Source organism: Centropristis striata, chromosome 7 (genome assembly GCF_030273125.1).
Source record: "Centropristis striata isolate RG_2023a ecotype Rhode Island chromosome 7, C.striata_1.0, whole genome shotgun sequence".
Taxonomy (NCBI): Eukaryota; Metazoa; Chordata; class Actinopteri; order Perciformes; family Serranidae; genus Centropristis; species Centropristis striata.
Genome location: NC_081523.1, coordinates 686,375 through 706,439, shown reverse-complemented (window position 1 = coordinate 706,439; position 20,065 = coordinate 686,375). Strand labels below are relative to the sequence as shown.

At 37.5% G+C, this 20,065-nt stretch overlaps 1 protein-coding gene across 1 annotated transcript in view; it reads right to left on the bottom strand.

Moving 5' to 3' along the window:
* The window catches only part of fras1 (Fraser extracellular matrix complex subunit 1), a 233,783-nt gene that overhangs the window by 139,874 nt on the left and 73,844 nt on the right, over nucleotides 1-20,065 (bottom strand). The window contains exons 9-15 of the mRNA XM_059337817.1: nucleotides 18,949-19,146; nucleotides 13,967-14,113; nucleotides 12,033-12,179; nucleotides 9,391-9,531; nucleotides 8,629-8,763; nucleotides 7,413-7,553; nucleotides 3,043-3,316 (exon numbers count right to left, since the gene is read on the bottom strand). Of these exons, the coding sequence (XP_059193800.1) occupies nucleotides 3,043-3,316; nucleotides 7,413-7,553; nucleotides 8,629-8,763; nucleotides 9,391-9,531; nucleotides 12,033-12,179; nucleotides 13,967-14,113; nucleotides 18,949-19,146 (1,183 nt within the window). The remainder of the gene's footprint in view (nucleotides 1-3,042; nucleotides 3,317-7,412; nucleotides 7,554-8,628; nucleotides 8,764-9,390; nucleotides 9,532-12,032; nucleotides 12,180-13,966; nucleotides 14,114-18,948; nucleotides 19,147-20,065) is intronic.

Sequence of the window (20,065 nt, the reverse complement as noted above, 5' to 3'; positions counted from 1 at the left end):
GTAAATCTGAGGGAAATGATCTCGCTGCATGGACAGATAATTTACCTTGACAAGATTTATTAAATTAAGATTATTAAATCTAGAAATAAGCATGTTGAACACTTAAAATAATAAATTAACTCTTAAAACAAGAATAAAACCAGAATAAAACCAGTTAAAACCAGAATAAAACCAGCTAAAACCAAAATAAAACCACATAAAATCAGAATAAAACCACATAAAATCAGAATAAAACCAAGAGATTTCTTAAATTAAGATTATTAAATCTAGAAATAAACATGTTGAACACTTAAAGTAAGAAATTAACTCTTAAAACAAGAATAAAACCAGAATAAAACCATAAAATCGGTATGAAACCAGTTAAAACCTGAATAAAACCAGCTAAAACCAGAATAAAACCACATAAAATCAGAATTAAACCACATAAAATCAGAATAAAACCAAGAGATTTCTTAAATTAAGATTATTAAATCTAGAAATAAGCATGTTGAACACTTAGAATAAGAAATTAACTCATAAAACAAGAATAAAACCCAAATAAAACCAGTTAAAACCAGAATAAAACCAGCTAAAACCAGAATAAAACCACATAAAATCAGAATAAAACCACATAAAATCAGAATAAAACCAAGAGATTTCTTAAATTAAGATTATTAAATCTAGAAATAAGCATGTTGAACACTTAAAATAATAAATTAACTCTTAAAACAAGAATAAAACCAGAATAAAACCATAAAATCAGTATGAAACCAGTTAAAACCTGAATAAAACCAGTTAAAACCAGAATAAAACCAGCTAAAACCAGAATAAAACCACATAAAATCAGAATAAAACCAAGAGATTTCTTAAATTAAGATTATTAAATCTAGAAATAAGCATGTTGAACACTTAAAATAATAAATTAACTCTTAAAACAAGAATAAAACCAGAATAAAACCATAAAATCGGTATGAAACCAGTTAAAACCTGAATAAAACCAGTTAAAACCAGAATAAAACCACATAAAATCAGAATAAAACCACATAAAATCAGAATAAATCCACATAAAATCAGAATAAAACCAAGAGATTTCTTAAATTAAGATTGTTAAATCTAGAAATAAGCATGTTGAACACTTAACAAAAGAAATGAACTCTTAAAACCAGATAAATGATCTAACACTTCTAAATCTAAAGGTTTTTTTTTTATCTTGGTAAGAACCAAATAATCATCAGGTCACTCTGCTCGGGCCAGTTCATCACTGCTGGCAGCTTTACTTTATCTGGTTTTAAGAGTTCATTTATTATTTTAAGTGTTCAACATGCTTATTACTAGATTTAATAATCTTAATTTAAGAAATCTCTTGGTTTTATTCTGATTTTATGTGGTTTTATTCTGATTTTAACTGGTTTTATTCTGGTTTTAACTGGTTTTATTTGGGTTTTATTCTTGTTTTAAGAGTTAATTTCTTATTTTTTAGTGTTCAACTTGCTTATTTCTAGATTCAACAATCCTAATTTAAGAAATCTTTTGGTTTTATTCTGATTTTATGTGGTTTTATTCTGGTTTTATTCTGGTTTTAACTGGTTTTACTTGGGTTTTATTCTTGTTTTAAGAGTTAATTTCTTATTTTAAGTGTTCAACATGCTTATTTATAGATTCAATAATCTTAATTTAAGAAATCTCTTGGGTTTTTTTCTGGCTTTATGTGCTTTTATTCTGGTTTTATTAAGAGTTAATTTCTTATTTTAAGTGTTCAACATGCTTATTTCTAGATTTAATCATCTTAATTTAATAAATCTTGTCAAGGTAAATGATCCGTCCATTCAGCAGATTTAGTGTTTTATCTGGTTTTTAGAGGCTCAAAGTGCTGCAGACTGGTTGCAGAGAAAGGTCAGAGGTCAGCGCAGTAACAGGTTGATTCTCTCTGAACATGTTAAAGCCTCTCTGATCTCTGATCTCTGAGAATCACTCAGCAGGAAACATCCACAACAAATGCATATCAATGCAAATATCGCCTCGTTGTGTAAGAAGAGTGGACGTGATGCATCTGGAGGTTAATGGAAATGAACTTTAAAAAGAGGAATCAAACAGACGACAGGGGTCGAAAACAGGAGCAGAGAGAGACGAGGCGTTCAAAGACGAGGCGTTCAAAGACTCACATATCAGAGGAGAAACGTTCTATAACTGACTATTCATCTCATTACCACAGGTTGAACCCTCCTGTCCTACTGGGCCAAATCATTTTCATCATCATTCGTTTCATCTGGTGATATTTTCAATAGTTTTTAATTATTCTTTGACCCAGAAAATGTAGATTTTGACACTAACATTGACCTTCGGAGTGCTTTGGAAGATATATTGGCTCTCATAGATTTTATATGGGTGCCATCTCCGAATCTCCGCAATCTGGATGAAGTGGTTCCCATCTAAAATAGAAACCTATAGTGATGGAGAGCATGTGGAAAATATTTGGTGCTTTCTATTCTAAAACCGCCTGACTACTATCAGAGATAATGACCATGATGTCTCAGGAGAGACTAGGACTAGGAGAGACCAGGACATGGAGAGACTAGGACTAGGAGAGACCTGGACATGGAGAGACTAGGGCAGACTAGGACTAGGAGAGACTAGGACTAGGAGAGACTAGGACATGGAGAGACCAGGACATGGAGAGACTAGGACTAGGAGAGACCTGGACAAGGAGAGACTAGGACTAGGAGAGACTAGGACTAGGAGAGACCAGGACATGGAGAGACTAGGACTAGGAGAGACTAGGGGAGACTAGGACTAGGAGAGACTAGGAGAGACTAGGACTAGGAGAGACTAGGACTAGGAGAGAACAGGACATGGAGAGACCAGGACATGGAGAGACTAGGACTAGGAGAGACTAGGGGAGACTAGGACTAGGAGAGACTAGGACTAGGAGAGACTATGACTAGGAGAGACTAGGACATGGAGAGACTAGGACTAGGAGATACTAGGACTAGGAGAGACTAGGACATGGAGAGACTAGGGCTAGGAGAGACTAGGACATGGAGAGACTAGGAGAGACCCACTGACCTGGACTTGTCCTTATGGTGCCTGAAGCGGACCCGTCCGGCCCTCAGCTGGTCCCAGGTGAAGGTGTGGTCCTTGGTCAGGTCTAGCCCCGCCCCCTCTCCTCTGAACAGGACCAGGTGTCCGTTGGTGGGGTCCTGGACCAGCTGGAGGACGAGTCGCTCCGGGGGACTGTCGGGGTCCCGGACCTGCAGCAGGCTGGGGGTCAGCGGGGCCACACCACCCAGGGGGACCAGCAGGGACCCGTTGACCTGGAGGGCCGGGGGGACGGCGTTCACTGGGAGGACCAGAACCACAAGTTAACCTTTTAACCAAATCAACCATTTAACCAAATTAACCATTTAACCAAATCAACCATTTAACCAAATCAACCATTTAACCAAATCAACCATTTAACCATTTAACCAAATTAACCATTTAACCATTTAACCAAATTAACCATTTAACCAAATCAACCATTTAACCACCACACTGACGTCCAGTTATTGATCATTACAGCAGACGGGATTAAAGTCAAACAGTTCAATATAACTAACAATCCTGTAACCAATGAGTTAATAATTTATTATACATATATATATATATGTATATATATATATATATATATATGTATATATATATATATATATATATATATATATATATATATATACATATAGAAACATACATACAGCCTCTAATTACCCCAATTAATTATTTTAATGCATTTTAAATCCTCACGTTTATCTCATTAAACCTGCAGCTGGATCATGAAACGAGGTTATGAAATAAAACAGAGTGTGTGTTTTAGTGTGTTTTAGTGTGTGTGTGGGTCCCGATGTGACCACAGGTCCTTTAAAAATGGATCAAACTTGTTAAAAAAAAAAAAAAATTCTTTATGAAACAAAATTCATGAAGAAACACCTTCCGGTTACTACGAAACACCTTACGGTTACTACCTTCCGGTTACACCAAAACGCCTTCCGGTTACTACGAAACACCTTCCGGTTACTACGAAACGCCTTCTGGTTACGCCTTTCCACTCTCTCTGTCTCTCTGAAGGTTTGAATGATATGGAATTGATATTTAATGACAGGTAGGGTGAACTGAAATAAAGCTCTGTTGGGGTTCATCTATGAGTTCTGCTTCCTTATAAACATCCCGTATGAACCTATGAGAACCTGTGTTTTCTGCTGCAGAAGGTAGAAGATGAGTAACTGATGGGATCTCAGCCTCTCCCTCACTGTGTTCCAGTCATAATGTAGTCTAGCGTAATGAGTCTCGGTCCCGTCTTTGGTATTTCAGCGGCCGTCTTTAATTGGACGTGACTTTTTGTTGGGGAACTTTTTAAAGATCAGCTCTTCTGAGGCTGTAATCTCATTATCTGTAATCTCATTATCTCTCTCCTCTAATGAGGCCAGCAGCAACTCACAAATCTCAAACTCTGCGCCATATAATTAAACCCACAAAAGAAATATAAGTCTATAATTTAGAACACTTCTTTCTCAACTTTTTTCTTTTCTCGGCTGGCTAAAATAAAATAAAAAAAGTTTTTAAAAAAAACAAAGCAATGTGGCTGGAGGCTATTTCGCCTGATTAACTTGTGGATTAGTTGAAGCCCGGAGGCTGAAAAATGTTCATTATTTCACAAGAAGAAAGCATTTATCACAAAGAGGAGCATGATAATATATTTCTCTATTAGAATTATGCTTTGTCAAATTTCATAAATCTGGTGGTGAGGCCTCGGGCGTCTCCGCCTGCAGCTCCACCACCACTGTTCATAAAACATAAAAACTACAAAAATAAAAGAACAAGACTCGTCTAAAGACCTGCAGACAGCCTGATTCACCAGAAACAATTAGTATCGGACTAATTACTAACAGGAAACTGTTAACGTTGACACGTTTCTGACGGCTGATCTGAGCTCCATGAAGAGGAAACAAAGAGTTTCTATGAATTATAAATTATAAACGGTTTCAGCTGTTTAAAGCGCTCTGATGATGTCTTTCATCTCAACAATTACTCTTTCTCTTTCTCAATTATTTGTTTTTAACCATCTACATGTTTGTTTTAGCCTGTTTTTTAATATTTCCAGTTGTATGTTTGCATTTCTGTATTTTTTGTACAAGAGAGAGAAAAAAACAAGTCAAATTCCTATTTTGTGCAAACACACCTGGCCCAAAAGTCCTTAAACATGCAAAAAAACACGGACAGGTAAGAAACAAGTCCTAAAAGATAACGTGGCCGAAAGTATGAATAATATTGCACATGGTGAGTCGTTTGTGTTGGAGATTGAAACAGAAACTACAGCTACAGGTGATTTTTTTTTTGTGTATTTTCAGTGTTTTAAACAGCCGTCGTCACATGTTGACAGTGTTTTAACTTCACAGTGTTACAGTGGTTCACATGTTCATTTTCTATGTCATTTAAAATGTTAAATGTAGTTATTGAACGTTATCTGTGGTTTGCAGAAACAAACAATGCCAACATTTATTCTGGCGACTTCGTTGATCAAAGTTGTTGCCAAGAAATGTTTTTAATTTCTCCTCGACACCTCCGTTCACTTTCTTTTTTCCAGTTTTTTCATCAGAATTTCAGAATTCAAAGAATGTTTTTGTCCCAGCTCTCTCCCAGGAGTTTCCTTTCATGTGTGATTGACAGCTTATTAATTAGTCCATTAGACCTGAGGGAAGAGAAACTGGGTTTCCTGTGAGTCAGAGAGGAAACCTGAGGAGAAACTGTCCATCAGGATCAGTCTGGCACCAGAAACACTCAGAACCAGATTCAGGTTTCAGACAGAAAACAGCAGAAAACAGCCTGTTTTTAGCATGTGGCTCTCAGTTTTAATCCTTCATGTTCCTGTTTCCTTCATGTTCCACACACACACACACACAAACACACACACATTAACATTTGGCAGCTTCACGTGGCGCGGCGCCGGGTTGCTAACCAGCCTGTTGCCTGGCAACCGGCCACGTGGCGTTGTTTGGAAGTGACGTCTAGAAGGTTTGCACACTGTTCATTGCACCTTATTTGTTTCATAGCACCAACATTTTTATACTGTATATTCCTATTTATTCTGCACTGGAATTCTATTCTACTCCTTAATACATACTCCTTCTTTAGACACTTTATTTTTTATTGTATTTTTATATTTTATTGCTTGAAGTATGCCTAGATTGTTCTTTTTATTTAATTGTCATTGTCTATGTGTGTAATGCTGCTGCTGCACTGTAATTTCCCAGCTTGGGATAAATAAAGTATATCTATCTATCTATCTATCTATCTATCTAACATGAATTATTATTTATGAGGCTTTCTTTGTTTTATTAACATACGATGGAGACATCAAATATGAATCTGTATTCATGGTATAATGGTTTAATATATATCTAATATGTATATATTTTATATATATTAACAATAATAATAATAGTAATAATAATACATTTTATTTATAATGCACTTAACAATAAAGGAAATCTCAAAGTGCTAATAGAAATATTAGAGAAAAAATACATGATAATAATAATAATAATATAATAATAATAATAATAATAATAATAATAAGAGCTTTTTTGCATTTAGTGCAGGAACGTGAAATAGTTCACAATATAAAGTATAATTAAAATGTGCAACGTAAAGTCCAGAGAAGGTTCCTGTCTTTTAAAGAAATATTTTGCTTTGACCTTTGCAGGAGTTGGACTTTTAATTTACGGGAGTTTTATTCTTCCTTTTTTAATGAGGAAGAGTTCATGATGAAGTGTCTCATTACAGCTAGAACCCCACATCTCCCTCCTCCGTCCAGGGAAAGATCACTGCAATATATCGGAAATAATCCATCAGTTCAGACTCGACTGAGTTTAAAATACGTCACTGGAAGTTTCAAAGATCCAGTGTTTTCACCAAAACAAGAACTTAAAACTACAAGCTTTGACATGGCAACTTTTCTCACACTCTGGTGTCCATATCACAGTCGCCTGTTAACACAATTACAGTATTTTTCCCAACAAAACCAGTTAAAACCGTCAGCTAGCTGAATAACTTCTACTGGACTGAACCAGACATGATCCTCTAAAAGAAGGTTGTTCATGTAACAAACTTTTTAATGCAACTTTACACGCTACAAAGTTTATTCAGCTTAAATAAAACCAAATATTCTAAATAAAGAGCTTGAAGCTGTAACTAATAAGTGCAGAGAGAATGTGAATTAATATCCTAAAGCTGAATATTAATGTGGTTTCTGACCTGAGGCTGTTTAACCAGGTTGTGTCTGGAGGTGGAAAGTTTGACAATATTAATAAACTCTAGATCAGCGGTGGGTCATTAATTAACCCGAGCCGCCACATGAGATCTGTGAAGGTTTCAGAAGTTTGGACCAGAACTCGTCTTACCGTGGCAGGTCCTGGTCTGGTGGTCGGCGTAGAAGCCGTGTCCACAGTCTGGCGTGCAGTATCCGTCCAGGAGGAAGGCGTGGTCCCGGCAGGCGCTGCAGCGTCCCACACCGTCACACAGGACGCAGTCAGAGGAGCACGCTGTCAGGACCAGATCACAGTCACCAGCCCGAACCTTTCTTTATGTTTCTGATCCACATCATGGCCTCATTTATCAAACCAGCGTAGGATAGGAAGTGAGCGTAAAGTGTCCGTACGATCATTTCTACAAGGCTCGGTGTTCATCAGTCTGTTTGGAGGATCGGGTCTTCTCTGGCCTCAGCTCGCTACGCAGGTCTGAGTCAGCGTGATGTCTTTTTTAGTCATTTTGGGTAATTTTTTTTGTTTTTTGGGTAATTTTGTGTCTTTTTAAGTAATTTTCTGTCTTTTTTGATAATTCTATTTCTTTTTTTGGTAATTTTCTGTCTTTGTTTTGGTTATTTTATGTCTTTTCTGGTCATAATGGCGCTCTTTTATCAAACCAGCGTAGGACAGAAAGTGAGCGTGAAGTGTCCGTACGATCATTTCTACAGGGCTCGGTGTTCATCAGTCTGGAGGTGAGGATCGGATCTTCTCTGGCCTCAGCTCGCTACGCAGGTCTGAGTCAGCGTGATGTCTTCATGGTCATTTTGTGTCTTTTTTGGTCAATTTGTGTCATTTTGTTGGTCAAATTGTTTCATTTTGTTGGTCAATTTATGTCTTTTTTGGTCATTTTGTGTCTTTTTTTGGTCATTTTACATTTTTTTGTGGTCATTTTGTGTCTTTTTTTGTCAATTTGTGTCCTATTTTTGGTCAATTTGTCTCTCTTTTGGTCATTTTGTGTCTTTTTAAGGTCAATTTGTGTCATTTGGTCATTTTACACCTGTATATTATATATATTTCTCACCAGCTGATCATTGTCACGATGTGATTGGAGAGATACGATTGTTTGATGAATCGCAGGTGAACCCTGTCGTCAGACCAAATATATGCTCAGATCAGAGCTGGTTTCTACCATCGTTTGATAAATGAGGACCAATGTGTCTTTTACAAACTTTCATGTCCAAATTTCAACCTAAAATAAATCATCCATTGTGATCAAACACTGACCTTCCACTAATCAGCTTCTTCTGAGATCCTTGGACTCTTAAAAACAGGTCAAAATGTGACAGATTGATAAATAAACGGAGAGTCTTACGTTTGCAGACTTCTCCGTCCAGGAAGTAGTTCCTGCCACAGTCCAGCACACAGTGACCCTGCAGGGAGGCGTAGGGGGGCTGGCAGCGCCGGCAGCGACCCGGACCCCCACAGTCCACACAGTGGTCATCACAACCTGACACACACACAGTAAACACACATTCAACACGAGTTAAACTCCAGGATCAAACCAAAAACAGCCGTTACGTAAGCTGAAACTCATTTACTTCCTTACTAGCTTCAATTTTAATGATGAAAATCTGGCATTTAGGAGAATATTTTGCACATTTAATACATCACTTTTGCATTATGATGATATATATACTCAACAATCAATTCTATATGTAAATGTTGCTTTATAGATATTTTTAACAATGTATTATGCGTTTATGTTGCTTCTGCCCTTTCCTCTTGTTATGCTATATCTTTTTGTTGTGATGTGAGAGAACGCTGGTGCTGTTTGTTCGCCGCTTCTCCATCCCAAGTTTCTTGTATGTATGTTTATTTAAATGTTTATTTCCTGTAAAGCATCTTTGGGTGTCTAGAAAAGCGCTATATAAATTAAATTTATTATTATTATTATTATTATTATTAATAATAAATATCGTCTTTTTACAAGATTTAAATTCTTCATTGAGCATGATTGTGTTTTTAAAGTCAGAAAAATCTGATTTTATGTGATTTTTTTGAGGTCAAAGTGTTGATCCAGTAAGTCAAAGTGACAACATGGTTTATAGAGACATAATGAGACGGATTGACTGACCGAGACATCTGTCTCCGTCCTCAAAGGATCCAGGTGAGCAGCTCTGGGAGCAGACTCCGTCCTGCAGGACGTATCCGTCCATGCACAGGAGACAATCCGTCCTCAGAGGACCTCTGCAGGCGTTACAGCTCCAGTCACACTCTGAGGACAACAAGGAGACATTAATACACTCTGAGGACAACAAGAAGACATTAATACAGTCTGAGGACAACAAGGATACATTAATACAGTCTGAGGACAACAAGGAGACATTAATACACTCTGAGGACAACAAGGAGACATTAATACAGTCTGAGGACAACAAGAAGACATTAATACAGTCTGAGGACAACAAGGAGACATTAATACAGTCTGAGGACAACGAGGAGACATTAATACACTCTGAGGACAACAAGGAGACATTAATACACTCTGAGGACAACAAGGAGACATTAATAGGACAGATTTACTCTGAAACTGTTTGTTTATCAGCTGAAGATCTGGTGTGTTTGTGTGTTTGTGTGTTTGTGTTCTGTTAATATTGACGAAAGAATTAAACACAATTAGAGCAAATAAAGTGTCTGTTTGTGTGCAGAGCATTAAAGGTAAAGGAGGACAGAGATAACATTCTTTGTCTTTATTACCTGCTATAAACAGTTTATTATATTATATTTAGGGCCACGGGGCAATCGCACCGAGCACTGGTCTTTTTGTGGTCAATTTGTGTCTTTTTTGGTCATTTTGTGTCTTTTTTGGTCATTTTACGTCTTTTTGTGGTCAATTTGTGTCTTTTTTGGTCATTTTACGTCTTTTTGTGGTCAATTTGTGTCTTTTTTGGTCATTTTACGTCTTTTTGTGGTCAATTTGTGTCTTTTTTTGGTCAATTTGTTTCTAAAATCGGTGATAAAGGCGAAGTCTGCCTGGTGACGTTAGTGGGAACGAAGCTTTCACATGAAATGAATTAAAGAGGAAATTTGTTAAACCAGAACCTGGATCTCATCCCGCTGTTATTCTCTGAGATAAAAGAGGAAAAACATATTTTCCACACGTCTTGTTGTTGTTTTGGAGTGAGATCAGAGTGACGGTGTGTGTGTGTGTGTGTGTGTGTGTTCGGCTGGTTAGTGGGACATTAAATATATGGACACTATATTTATAATAATATATGAGTTATTATGTGCAGGAGTGAAGAGAAGACGAGTTACTGATGTGGACGTGGATCCTCCGAGTCTCATCCATCAACTCTTCTACACACACGGGAAGATTTAACGCCACGTTAAAACGCTCACACCATGTTTATAATCTGCATATCTGAAGCCTAATATAGTTTATTACCTGATCAATGGAGCCATAAAGTTAAAGTAGCACACAGAACCACCGCAATATAGATAATAATAGAGATGGAGAGGGATTTATGATTATCATAAAGGGCCAATACACATCCTCATTATTAACCCAGAGTGTGTGTGTGTGTGTGTGTGTGTGTGTGTGTGTGTAGCTCTAGGGCACCACCATGAGGTCAGTCTGATTCTTTTTTAAAGTTATTTTAATATTAAAGGTTGTATATCATGTTTCTGACGTAATTTAAATCATATTTTGACATGATATTTTATGCTGGTTTATTATTATTATATTATTATTTGTAATGTTGTTCCTCTTCCTCTGTTGTTTCCAGTTTAATTTTATGGCACATTCCTGATCTAGAGAGAATACTTTATGTCCATTTATAACCAAGGATCAACTACAACTGATGCGGCGTTCCACAGGGATCGATTGTCGGGCCTCTCCTTTTTAAGTTCTCACACTAACTTGAGTGTATTTTAGCCAAAAAAAAACAACTAAATATCTCACTAAAATCAGGAAGAAATCCCACATTACATACAAGTTAACTCAAATAATAAAAAACAAAGATTTTTTTTCTGATGAACCAAAAAGGCCACAAACAGACGGACGGACGGGGTCTGGTGTTGGACGGCCGTTCTGGACTTGTCTTTTTTTGGTCATTTTGTGTCTTTTTTTGGTCATTTTGTGTCTTTTTTTTGGTCATTTTGTGTATTTTGTGTCATTCTACATCTTTACGGTCATTTTGTGTCTTTTTTTGGTCATTTTGTGTCTTTTTTTTTGTCATTTTGTGTCTTTTTTTGTCATTTTGTGTCTTTTGTGTCATTCTACGTCTTTATGGTCATTTTGTGTCTTTTTTTGGTCATTTTGTGTCTTTTTTTTGTCATTTTGTGTCTTTTTTTGTCATTTTGTGTATTTTGTGTCATTCTACGTCTTTACGGTCATTTTGTGTCTTTTTTTGGTCATTTTGTGTCTTTTTTTGGGTCATTTTGTGTCTTTTTTTTGTCATTTTATGTCTTTTTTTGGTCATTTTGTGGCTTTTTTTGTCATTTTGTGTCTTTTTTTGTCATTTTGTGTATTTTGTGTCATTCTACGTCTTTATGGTCATTTTACGTCTTTATGGTCATTTTGTGTCTTTATTTGGTCATTTTGTGTCTTTTTTTTGTCATTTTGTGTCTTTTTTTGTCATTTTGTGTATTTTGTGTCATTCTACGTCTTTATGGTCATTTTGTGTCTTTTCTTGGAACAATTTGTCTTTTTTTGTTAGACAGAATTTCCTATTGGTGTGTGTGTGTGTGTGTGTGTGTGTGTGTGTGTGTGTGTACCTCTGCAGGTCCTGGTGGTGGTGTTCAGGTAGTACTGGTGGGCGCAGCTGTCGTACTGGCATTCCCCGAACAGCAGCACCTTGGCCGGGTGGCGGCAGGCGGTGCAGACGCTGGGCATGTCACAGGTCAGACACTGGCCGTCGCACGCTGCCGCACAAACACACACATTCACAATCACTGCATCTTATCCCTGAATGAAAAAGCTCCAGCACATGAATCCAAAGATTTTCTGTCTCTGTGTTTATTTTACGGGACGTAGAAACCTTGACAGAGGTAAGTAAAGTCTGAGAGCTTTTTATTCACAAAAGACAAGCTGAATGTGTCTTTGTTGCACATTTTATTGCTCGTTTGGTGAGTTTGCAAATGATCCAGCAGCTCTCACATGGCTCCACACACATACATATATATACACATATATATATATATATATATATCTGCAACATCTGCACATGACGGTGGTCGTGCAAAAGTGAAGCCGTGCACATTATTCTCACATGTACTTGTTGACAAGGCTGACATCTGACTGCAGTGTCTGGATTATTAATAATATTACATTCAAAAAGACTTGATTTGTTTGGTCTACCTGCTCGTTAACATTAATACTCATATCACTACATATTTAAAAAGTTATTTAGCAGAAGGTCAGGCATTAGAGGGCTTCTTTAAAAGCCAAGTTTGGAGAATTTATGAATGTTTTCACAATGTTCTCATCAACTACCTGAACAAACCTGAATGTAAATAAAATGAATGAGTATTTAGAAGATTAAAAAGATGAAGAAACCTTGGCAGAGTTATTATTTTTCTGAGTGTCTTTTAGTTATTAAAAGCTTCTATAGAAGTTGAGTCAAAGACCTCTGGAGGTGTGTGTGTGTGTGTGTGTGTGTGTGTGTGTGTGTGTGAATAAATGAGTGTATTAAATGTTTTCAAGGCAACTTATATAAGACAGAACAATGCAGCGTTGCTGCTCCAGCAGCATGAATGTTCTGCAGCTGAATGGAAGAGGACACGCTTTAGTAAAGACGAACACAAAGTTTCTCAGAGAGAAACTCGTAGATAACTATACTATATAACTATAACTATAACTATAGTAAACTTTATTTACATCTTGTCCTCCATCTCAGGCTGAAAACACTCAGAGTGCTGCAGTTAAAACCTGACTGAAGTAAAGGATTCATTGGAAGTTTTGGGTTTGCAGTAAATAGTTCCCTTTTTACTATCATATCTGAGGTTTTTGTGTTAATATTACTGCTGCATTAATGTGTTTGTTGCATTTTACTGATGTAGATGTTTCATTTTAACTCCTTTATGTCCTGTTGGTAGTTTAATCTGCAGCATATTCTATAAGATCATGTGTGAAGCACGAATCTCTCTAAAAGATCAGAAAACATGTTGTTTTCAGCTTTGTGACGAGGAATTTACAGCTGATCTAAGAGGGTTTTTTAAGTTAATGACCTGAAATCATTTCTAATTATATCCAAATAAATTAAAGACAAAAATGTTTTTAAAATAATAAAAATGAAAAAGAAATTCCAAAAAGGGACCTAAACATCTCCTAGAAATACATAAATTAAAGAAAGACCTCAAAAAACTTTAAATAAAACATTAATAAAATGACCTAAAATCTCTAGAGAAATACAAAACTAAATAAAAAACTTTAAAATAATAAAAATGTTTAAAAAAATACAAAAAAAATACAAAAAAAGAAAATTATTAAAATTGCTTAAAATCTTTCTAAAAAAATATAAAAGTAAATTAAGGACAACAAAGACTTAATGAAACAATAAAAACATAAACCATAACCCTTCAAAAACAATACTATAATAACAATAATAATAATAATAATAATAATAATAATAATAATAATAATAATAGTTATTATTAGTAGTATGAGGTGTAATCCAACTGGACTGTGAGTAACTTGTGGGTTTCCTTACCGTGACAGACCCGGTGGCCGTTGTCGTAGTAACCGCGGGGACATCTGGGTGCGCAGAGACCCGACGGCAGCAGGACGCCGCCGGGGGGACAGGAAGTACAGGACAGAGGCCCCGCCCCGCTGCAGCCCTCACAGGACGCATGGCATTCTGGGTAAAAACAGAAACAATGATCATAATTCATCAACATGAGACTAAAAAATAGGTCATGGAGGCTGCTTTTAGTTAAACACAGATACAAGTAAAGTGATAAATTACTACAGACCCATAAACATTACTAAACATCATTTCTCTTCTCCTCTTTATGAATTATAACAATAATCAGATCAGAAGTGCCTTTATTGTCACTGCACAGAGCAACAAGTACTAGGGCAACAAAATGAGCCAACAACCCGTCCAAACATACATAACATACATACAATATGACAAAGAGGTGGACAGGACATGGAGACAGAGAAGAAATAAAAGAAATACAGCTTAACGTGAGGAGAGAGGATCAAAAAGGACGCTAAGGGGTTAACATCCCCTCCGGCTTTGCAGCTGGGAGAGACTGCTGCAGGAGGACTGTCCCGCTTTGACTCGTTCTTACTCTTCTTAACGAGCCTCCGGGCCCCGAGGCTCGTTAAGAAGAGCCTCCAGCCCCCGCGGCTCGTTTAAAAGAGCATCCGGCCCCCACGGCTCGTTTAGAAGAGCCTCCGGCCCCCGCGGCTCGTTCAGAAGAGCCTCCGGCCCCCGCGGCTCATTAAGAAGAGCCTCCGGCCCCCGCAGCTCGTTAAGAAGAGCCTCCGCCCCCCGCGGCTCGTTTAGAAGAGCCTCCGCCCCCCGCGGCTCGTTAAGAAGAGCCTCCGGCCCCCCGCGGCTCGTTAAGAAGAGCCTCCGGCCCCCGCGGCTCGTTAAGAAGAGCCTCCAGCCCCCGCGGCTCGTTTAAAAGAGCATCCGGCCCCCACGGCTCGTTTAGAAGAGCCTCCGGCCCCCCGGCTCGTTCAGAAGAGCCTCCGGCCCCCGCGGCTCATTAAGAAGAGCCTCCGGCCCCCGCAGCTCGTTAAGAAGAGCCTCCGCCCCCCGCGGCTCGTTTAGAAGAGCCTCCGCCCCCCGCGGCTCGTTAAGAAGAGCCTCCGGCCCCCGCGGCTCGTTAAGAAGAGCCTCCGGCCCCCGCGGCTCGTTTAGAAGAGCCTCCAGCCCCGGCGGCTCGTTGAGAAGAGCTTCCAGCCCCCGCGGCTCGTTTAGAAGAGCCTCCGGCCCCCGCGGCTCGTTTAGAAGAGCCACCGGCCCCTGCGGCTCGTTAAGAAACAGTAAGAACAAGTCTCCAAAAGTCTCCTATAACAATTTTTTTTTTTTCAGAGAAAAGCAGCCCCGCCCCCTGGTGGTTGGTGGACTACTGGTGTAGAAAGTGCTGATTAGATCTGCAGGAGAGACGCATTTTAAAATGAAAATATCACCGACAATCAGTTTAATTTAATCGTGTCGGCCAAAATCATGATCACAATTAAAATCTGATTAATTGTGCAGCCCTCGTTGAAAGTGAGGCATTTTTAAGGAATAGTTGAATCCAAGCATATTCCTAACCATGAAGACATAAAGGTCAAATTAAGTCCAAACTTTATGACTTTATATAAACCCTGAAACACAAGAATCAGATTATAGAGCTTATGGTCGATCGGGAGGTTTCAGTTTGTTTTCTTCTGAAGCTCCAACACCATTAAAAAAGACTCTCTAGAGTTAAATAAAGCTTATAGAGGATAATATGCAGTATGAAATCAGTGCTGATGTTACTAACCAACTATAATCATCTCAAAACAGAAAAGTTGGAGGACTAAAAGCTGATGAAATATCAAGTCCTTGATAAAAAAAAATATATAATCAAGCAAAATTCTAATTAAAGCCACATTCTTGAGTTTAAAAATCCATATTCATAAGTCTCAGTAAGCACTATGGAGGGTCTAATCACTGTCAGATCTCTGCTGAGAACCAGACTGAATAATAATCATCTCACCAAGAGAACCACTCCAAGTTCCAGCAGAAACTTTAGATTTAGAAGTGTTAGATAATTTATCTTGTTTTAAGAGTTAATTTATTATTTTAAGTGTTCAACATGCTTATTTCTAGATTTAATAATCTTTACTTAATAAATCTTGTCAAGGTAAATTAGATTTACTGTTTGATCTGGTTTTAGACCTTTAGATTTACTGTTTGATCTGGTTTTAGACCTTTAGATTTACTGTTTGATCTGGTTTTAGACCTTTAGATTTACTGTTTGATCTGGTTTTAGACCTTTAGATTTACTGTTTGATCTGGTTTTAGACCTTTAGATTTACTGTTTGATCTGGTTTTAGACCTTTAGATTTACTGTTTGATCTGGTTTTAGACCTTTAGATTTACTGTTCGATCTGGTTTTAGACCTTTAGATTTACTGTTTGATCTGGTTTTAGACCTTTAGATCTTCTGTTTGATCTGGTTTTAGACCTTTAGATTTACTGTTTGATCTGGTTTTAGACCTTTAGATTTACTGTTTGATCTGGTTTTAGACCTTTAGATTTACTGTTTGATCTGGTTTTAGACCTTTAGATCTTCTGTTTGATCTGGTTTTAGACCTTTAGATTTACTGTTTGATCTGGTTTTAGACCTTTAGATTTACTGTTTGATCTGGTTTTAGACCTTTAGATTTACTGTTTGATCTGGTTTTAGACCTTTAGATTTACTGTTTGATCTGGTTTTTAGACCTTTAGATTTTCTGTTTGATCTGGTTTTAGACCTTTAGATTTACTGTTTGATCTGGTTTTAGACCTTTAGATTTACTGTTTGATCTGGTTTTAGACTTTTAGATTTACTGTTTGATCTGGTTTTAGACCTTTAGATTTACTGTTTGATCTGGTTTTAGACCTTTACATTTACTGTTTGATCTGGTTTTAGACCTTTAGATTTACTGTTTGATCTGGTTTTAGACCTTTAGATTTACTGTTTGATCTGGTTTTAGACCTTTAGATTTACTGTTTGATCTGGTTTTAGACCTTTAGATTTACTGTTTGATCTGGTTTTAGACCTTTAGATTTACTGTTTGATCTGGTTTTAAACCTTTAGATTTACTGTTTGATCTGGTTTTAGACCTTTAGATTTACTGTTTGATCTGGTTTTAGACCTTTAGATTTACTGTTTGATCTGGTTTTAGACCTTTAGATTTTCTGTTTGATCTGGTTTTAGACCTTTAGATTTACTGTTTGATCTGGTTTTAGACCTTTAGATTTTCTGTTTGATCTGGTTTTAGACCTTTTTACAGTGTAGAAGAGAACAAAGAACACTGCGGTCAGTCAGACTCCACTTTGTTTAAACGTTACGGTTAGAACGTGTTAGACTCGCCTTCAAAATAAAAGAGTCCACCAAGTAATTTACAGTAAGAAGACTGTCAAAATAAGAGCCTTAAATAAAACATAGAAGAACCCTTATTCTCCTTTATAATAATTCATTAAAATATGCAATGATTAAGATGGAACAGTGGCATTAGAATGCGAGATGCACCACATTTAGACTTTTAGGGCAAATCTTGTGTGAAACTCTGGTTTTAACACTTGTTTTGCAGTCAAATGTCATTTTTTAATGCGTTCTAAATTACTGATACATATTTTAACACCATCCAGGGGACTAATAATAATAATAATACTCCTGGAGGAAACACTGAAACGTGAGCAGACTGAGAGTGGAGGCAGCAGCTGAGCCACAGAGTGATGATGATGATGATGATGAAGAGGATGATGATGATGAAGATGATTAGATGATGAGGGTGTGAAAAGGGGGAGGAGGATTATGATGATGATAATGATGATGATGGTCAGGATGATGGGTGAGATAATGATGATAACACTGATTAGATTGAGGAGGATGAGGAGGATGAAGATGACCTCATCACCATCAGAGGAGCCTTAAATCACCCTGAAGGGTTTATTTAACACTAATGACCCACTTACTGTACATTATTAGTCTTATTAGGCCACTAATCACCAGAGAAATGACTAATCTGACACTAAATATTGATTTAAATGCATCCTCAGTAATGGAAATCGTTCCTGAGAAGCAGTTCTTTCAGAATAAAAGCGTTCTGTCTTATCTGTAAATGTTTGGCCTTTGGAATGAAACACTGAGACTGATGCTCCATAAACAGCAACATCTTCTCTCCATCTCTGCAACTCTCTGCAGATTGTTTCTTTCCAACATGAACCTTTTGTACTTTCACTTCTGCACACAGACTTTAAACAATAAGACTATAATAATAATATATATATTATATAATAAGAAGATTCGTCGAACACAGAAACGCCTCCAAATCCCCAAATATCTGCCGAGTCGTCGTCTTGAATCTCTACAGCAAAGTCTCAAACACAAATTACCTGGAGACAGCTGGAGTTAGTATCAAAATGACCAAAAAAAGACACAAAATGACTAAAAAAAGACACAAAATGACCAAAAAAAGGACACAAAATGATTAAAAAAATACACAAAATGACAGAAAAAAACGAAATTACTTAAAAAAAGACACAAAATGACTAAAAAAAGACACAAAATGACAGAAAAAAACTAAATTACTTAAAAAAAGACACAAAATGACCAAAAAAAGACACAAAATTACTATAAAAAACAAATTACTTAAAAAAAAAAGACACAAAATGACAGAAAAAAAGGTTCCAGTTGGAGCAGCGACAGTGAGCTGGGAGGACATTTGGGGATTTGGGTTTTTTTTCCCTTTTTGGTCTTTCTAAGAGAATCAGTTTGTACTTCTATCACCTGAGGAGAGTTATTACACTGCAGAATGAAAAGAGTTATTCATGAAGCAGCAGGTTTCATCTCTGCTGCAGGTCAATAAGACGACCCGACCTGTACAGATCCTCCATGAATAAAACATGGAGGAGAGGTTCTTCTTCTGCAGGTTTTTACATTCAGAGCAGCTAGCTGCAGGCTGACCTTTGACCCCTGACCTGCTGTATATAGAGACTTACTGATGCAGGCCCCGTGCCAGCTGTAGTGGCCCCGGGGACACACGGGGACACAGTGGTCCCCCAACAGCAGGGCCCTGGACTCCTTGCACCACAGACACACACTGGTCCCACTGGTTCCACTGGTTCCACTGGTCCCACTGGTCCCACTGGTCCTGGTGTGGAGGTCGGCCGTGCAGCGCTGACAGTCTGGGCTGCAGCCTGCACACACACACACACACACACACACAGATTTAAAAAAAAAGTCAGTTAATCTTCATCATCATTATTTAAACCTTGGGTCTCAAACTGGCGGCCCGCGGGCCAATTGTGGCCCTCGTGATGATATTTTGTGGCCCCCACCTTGATATGAAAGTTTAATGTGAGTTTTATATGAATGTTGTGTGGAAGGTCCCTTTATTGCTCCAGCTGGAGCTTTGTTTACCTTGTTTCTATGACGACGTTAACAAAAAGAAAGGCAGCTGCTACCAGACCGTTTATTATTATTATTATTATTATTATTATTATTATTATTATTATTATTATTATTAGGGCCTCGGGGCAATCTCCCCAGCACTGGTCCCATCCAGCAATATCTGTAGGAACCAGTGCTGCACTACTGTTATACTGTGGATTTCTTCTTCTTCCTCTTCCGGACGCAATTTCGTCCCACTACTAGTCCTGCAACTTGAAGAGTTGCACGACAAATTATATATCAAAACGTGCGGTTTGATCGGGATCGGTGTGCTATTACTTTTCTCTACAGAATACGAATTTTTCACGACGTCAGTCAGAAATTCCAGTCCGTCCACCTCTGGCTGCTGTCACTGTTCCGGTACATTCTACAGTGGCAGTTAATTCTGTTGATTGCTCTGCTCTGATTGGTCCTTTGATCCTTTGATGTGATTACAGTTAGATACATGCACGCTCCTTGTATGTAATATAGTATTATAACATTACTAGTATTAATTGTTATAAATCTCTGAAGAATCTCATCATAGTGTACACACACCGGCAGTAGCCCCAGAGGAAATTCTCTAGTTTGTAATAATGTTGTCTTTTTTTTTGTAATTTTATGTCTTTTTTTAAGTAACTTAGTTTTTTTTAGTAATTTGTTTAGCAAAAAGCTTTAGATCTCTGT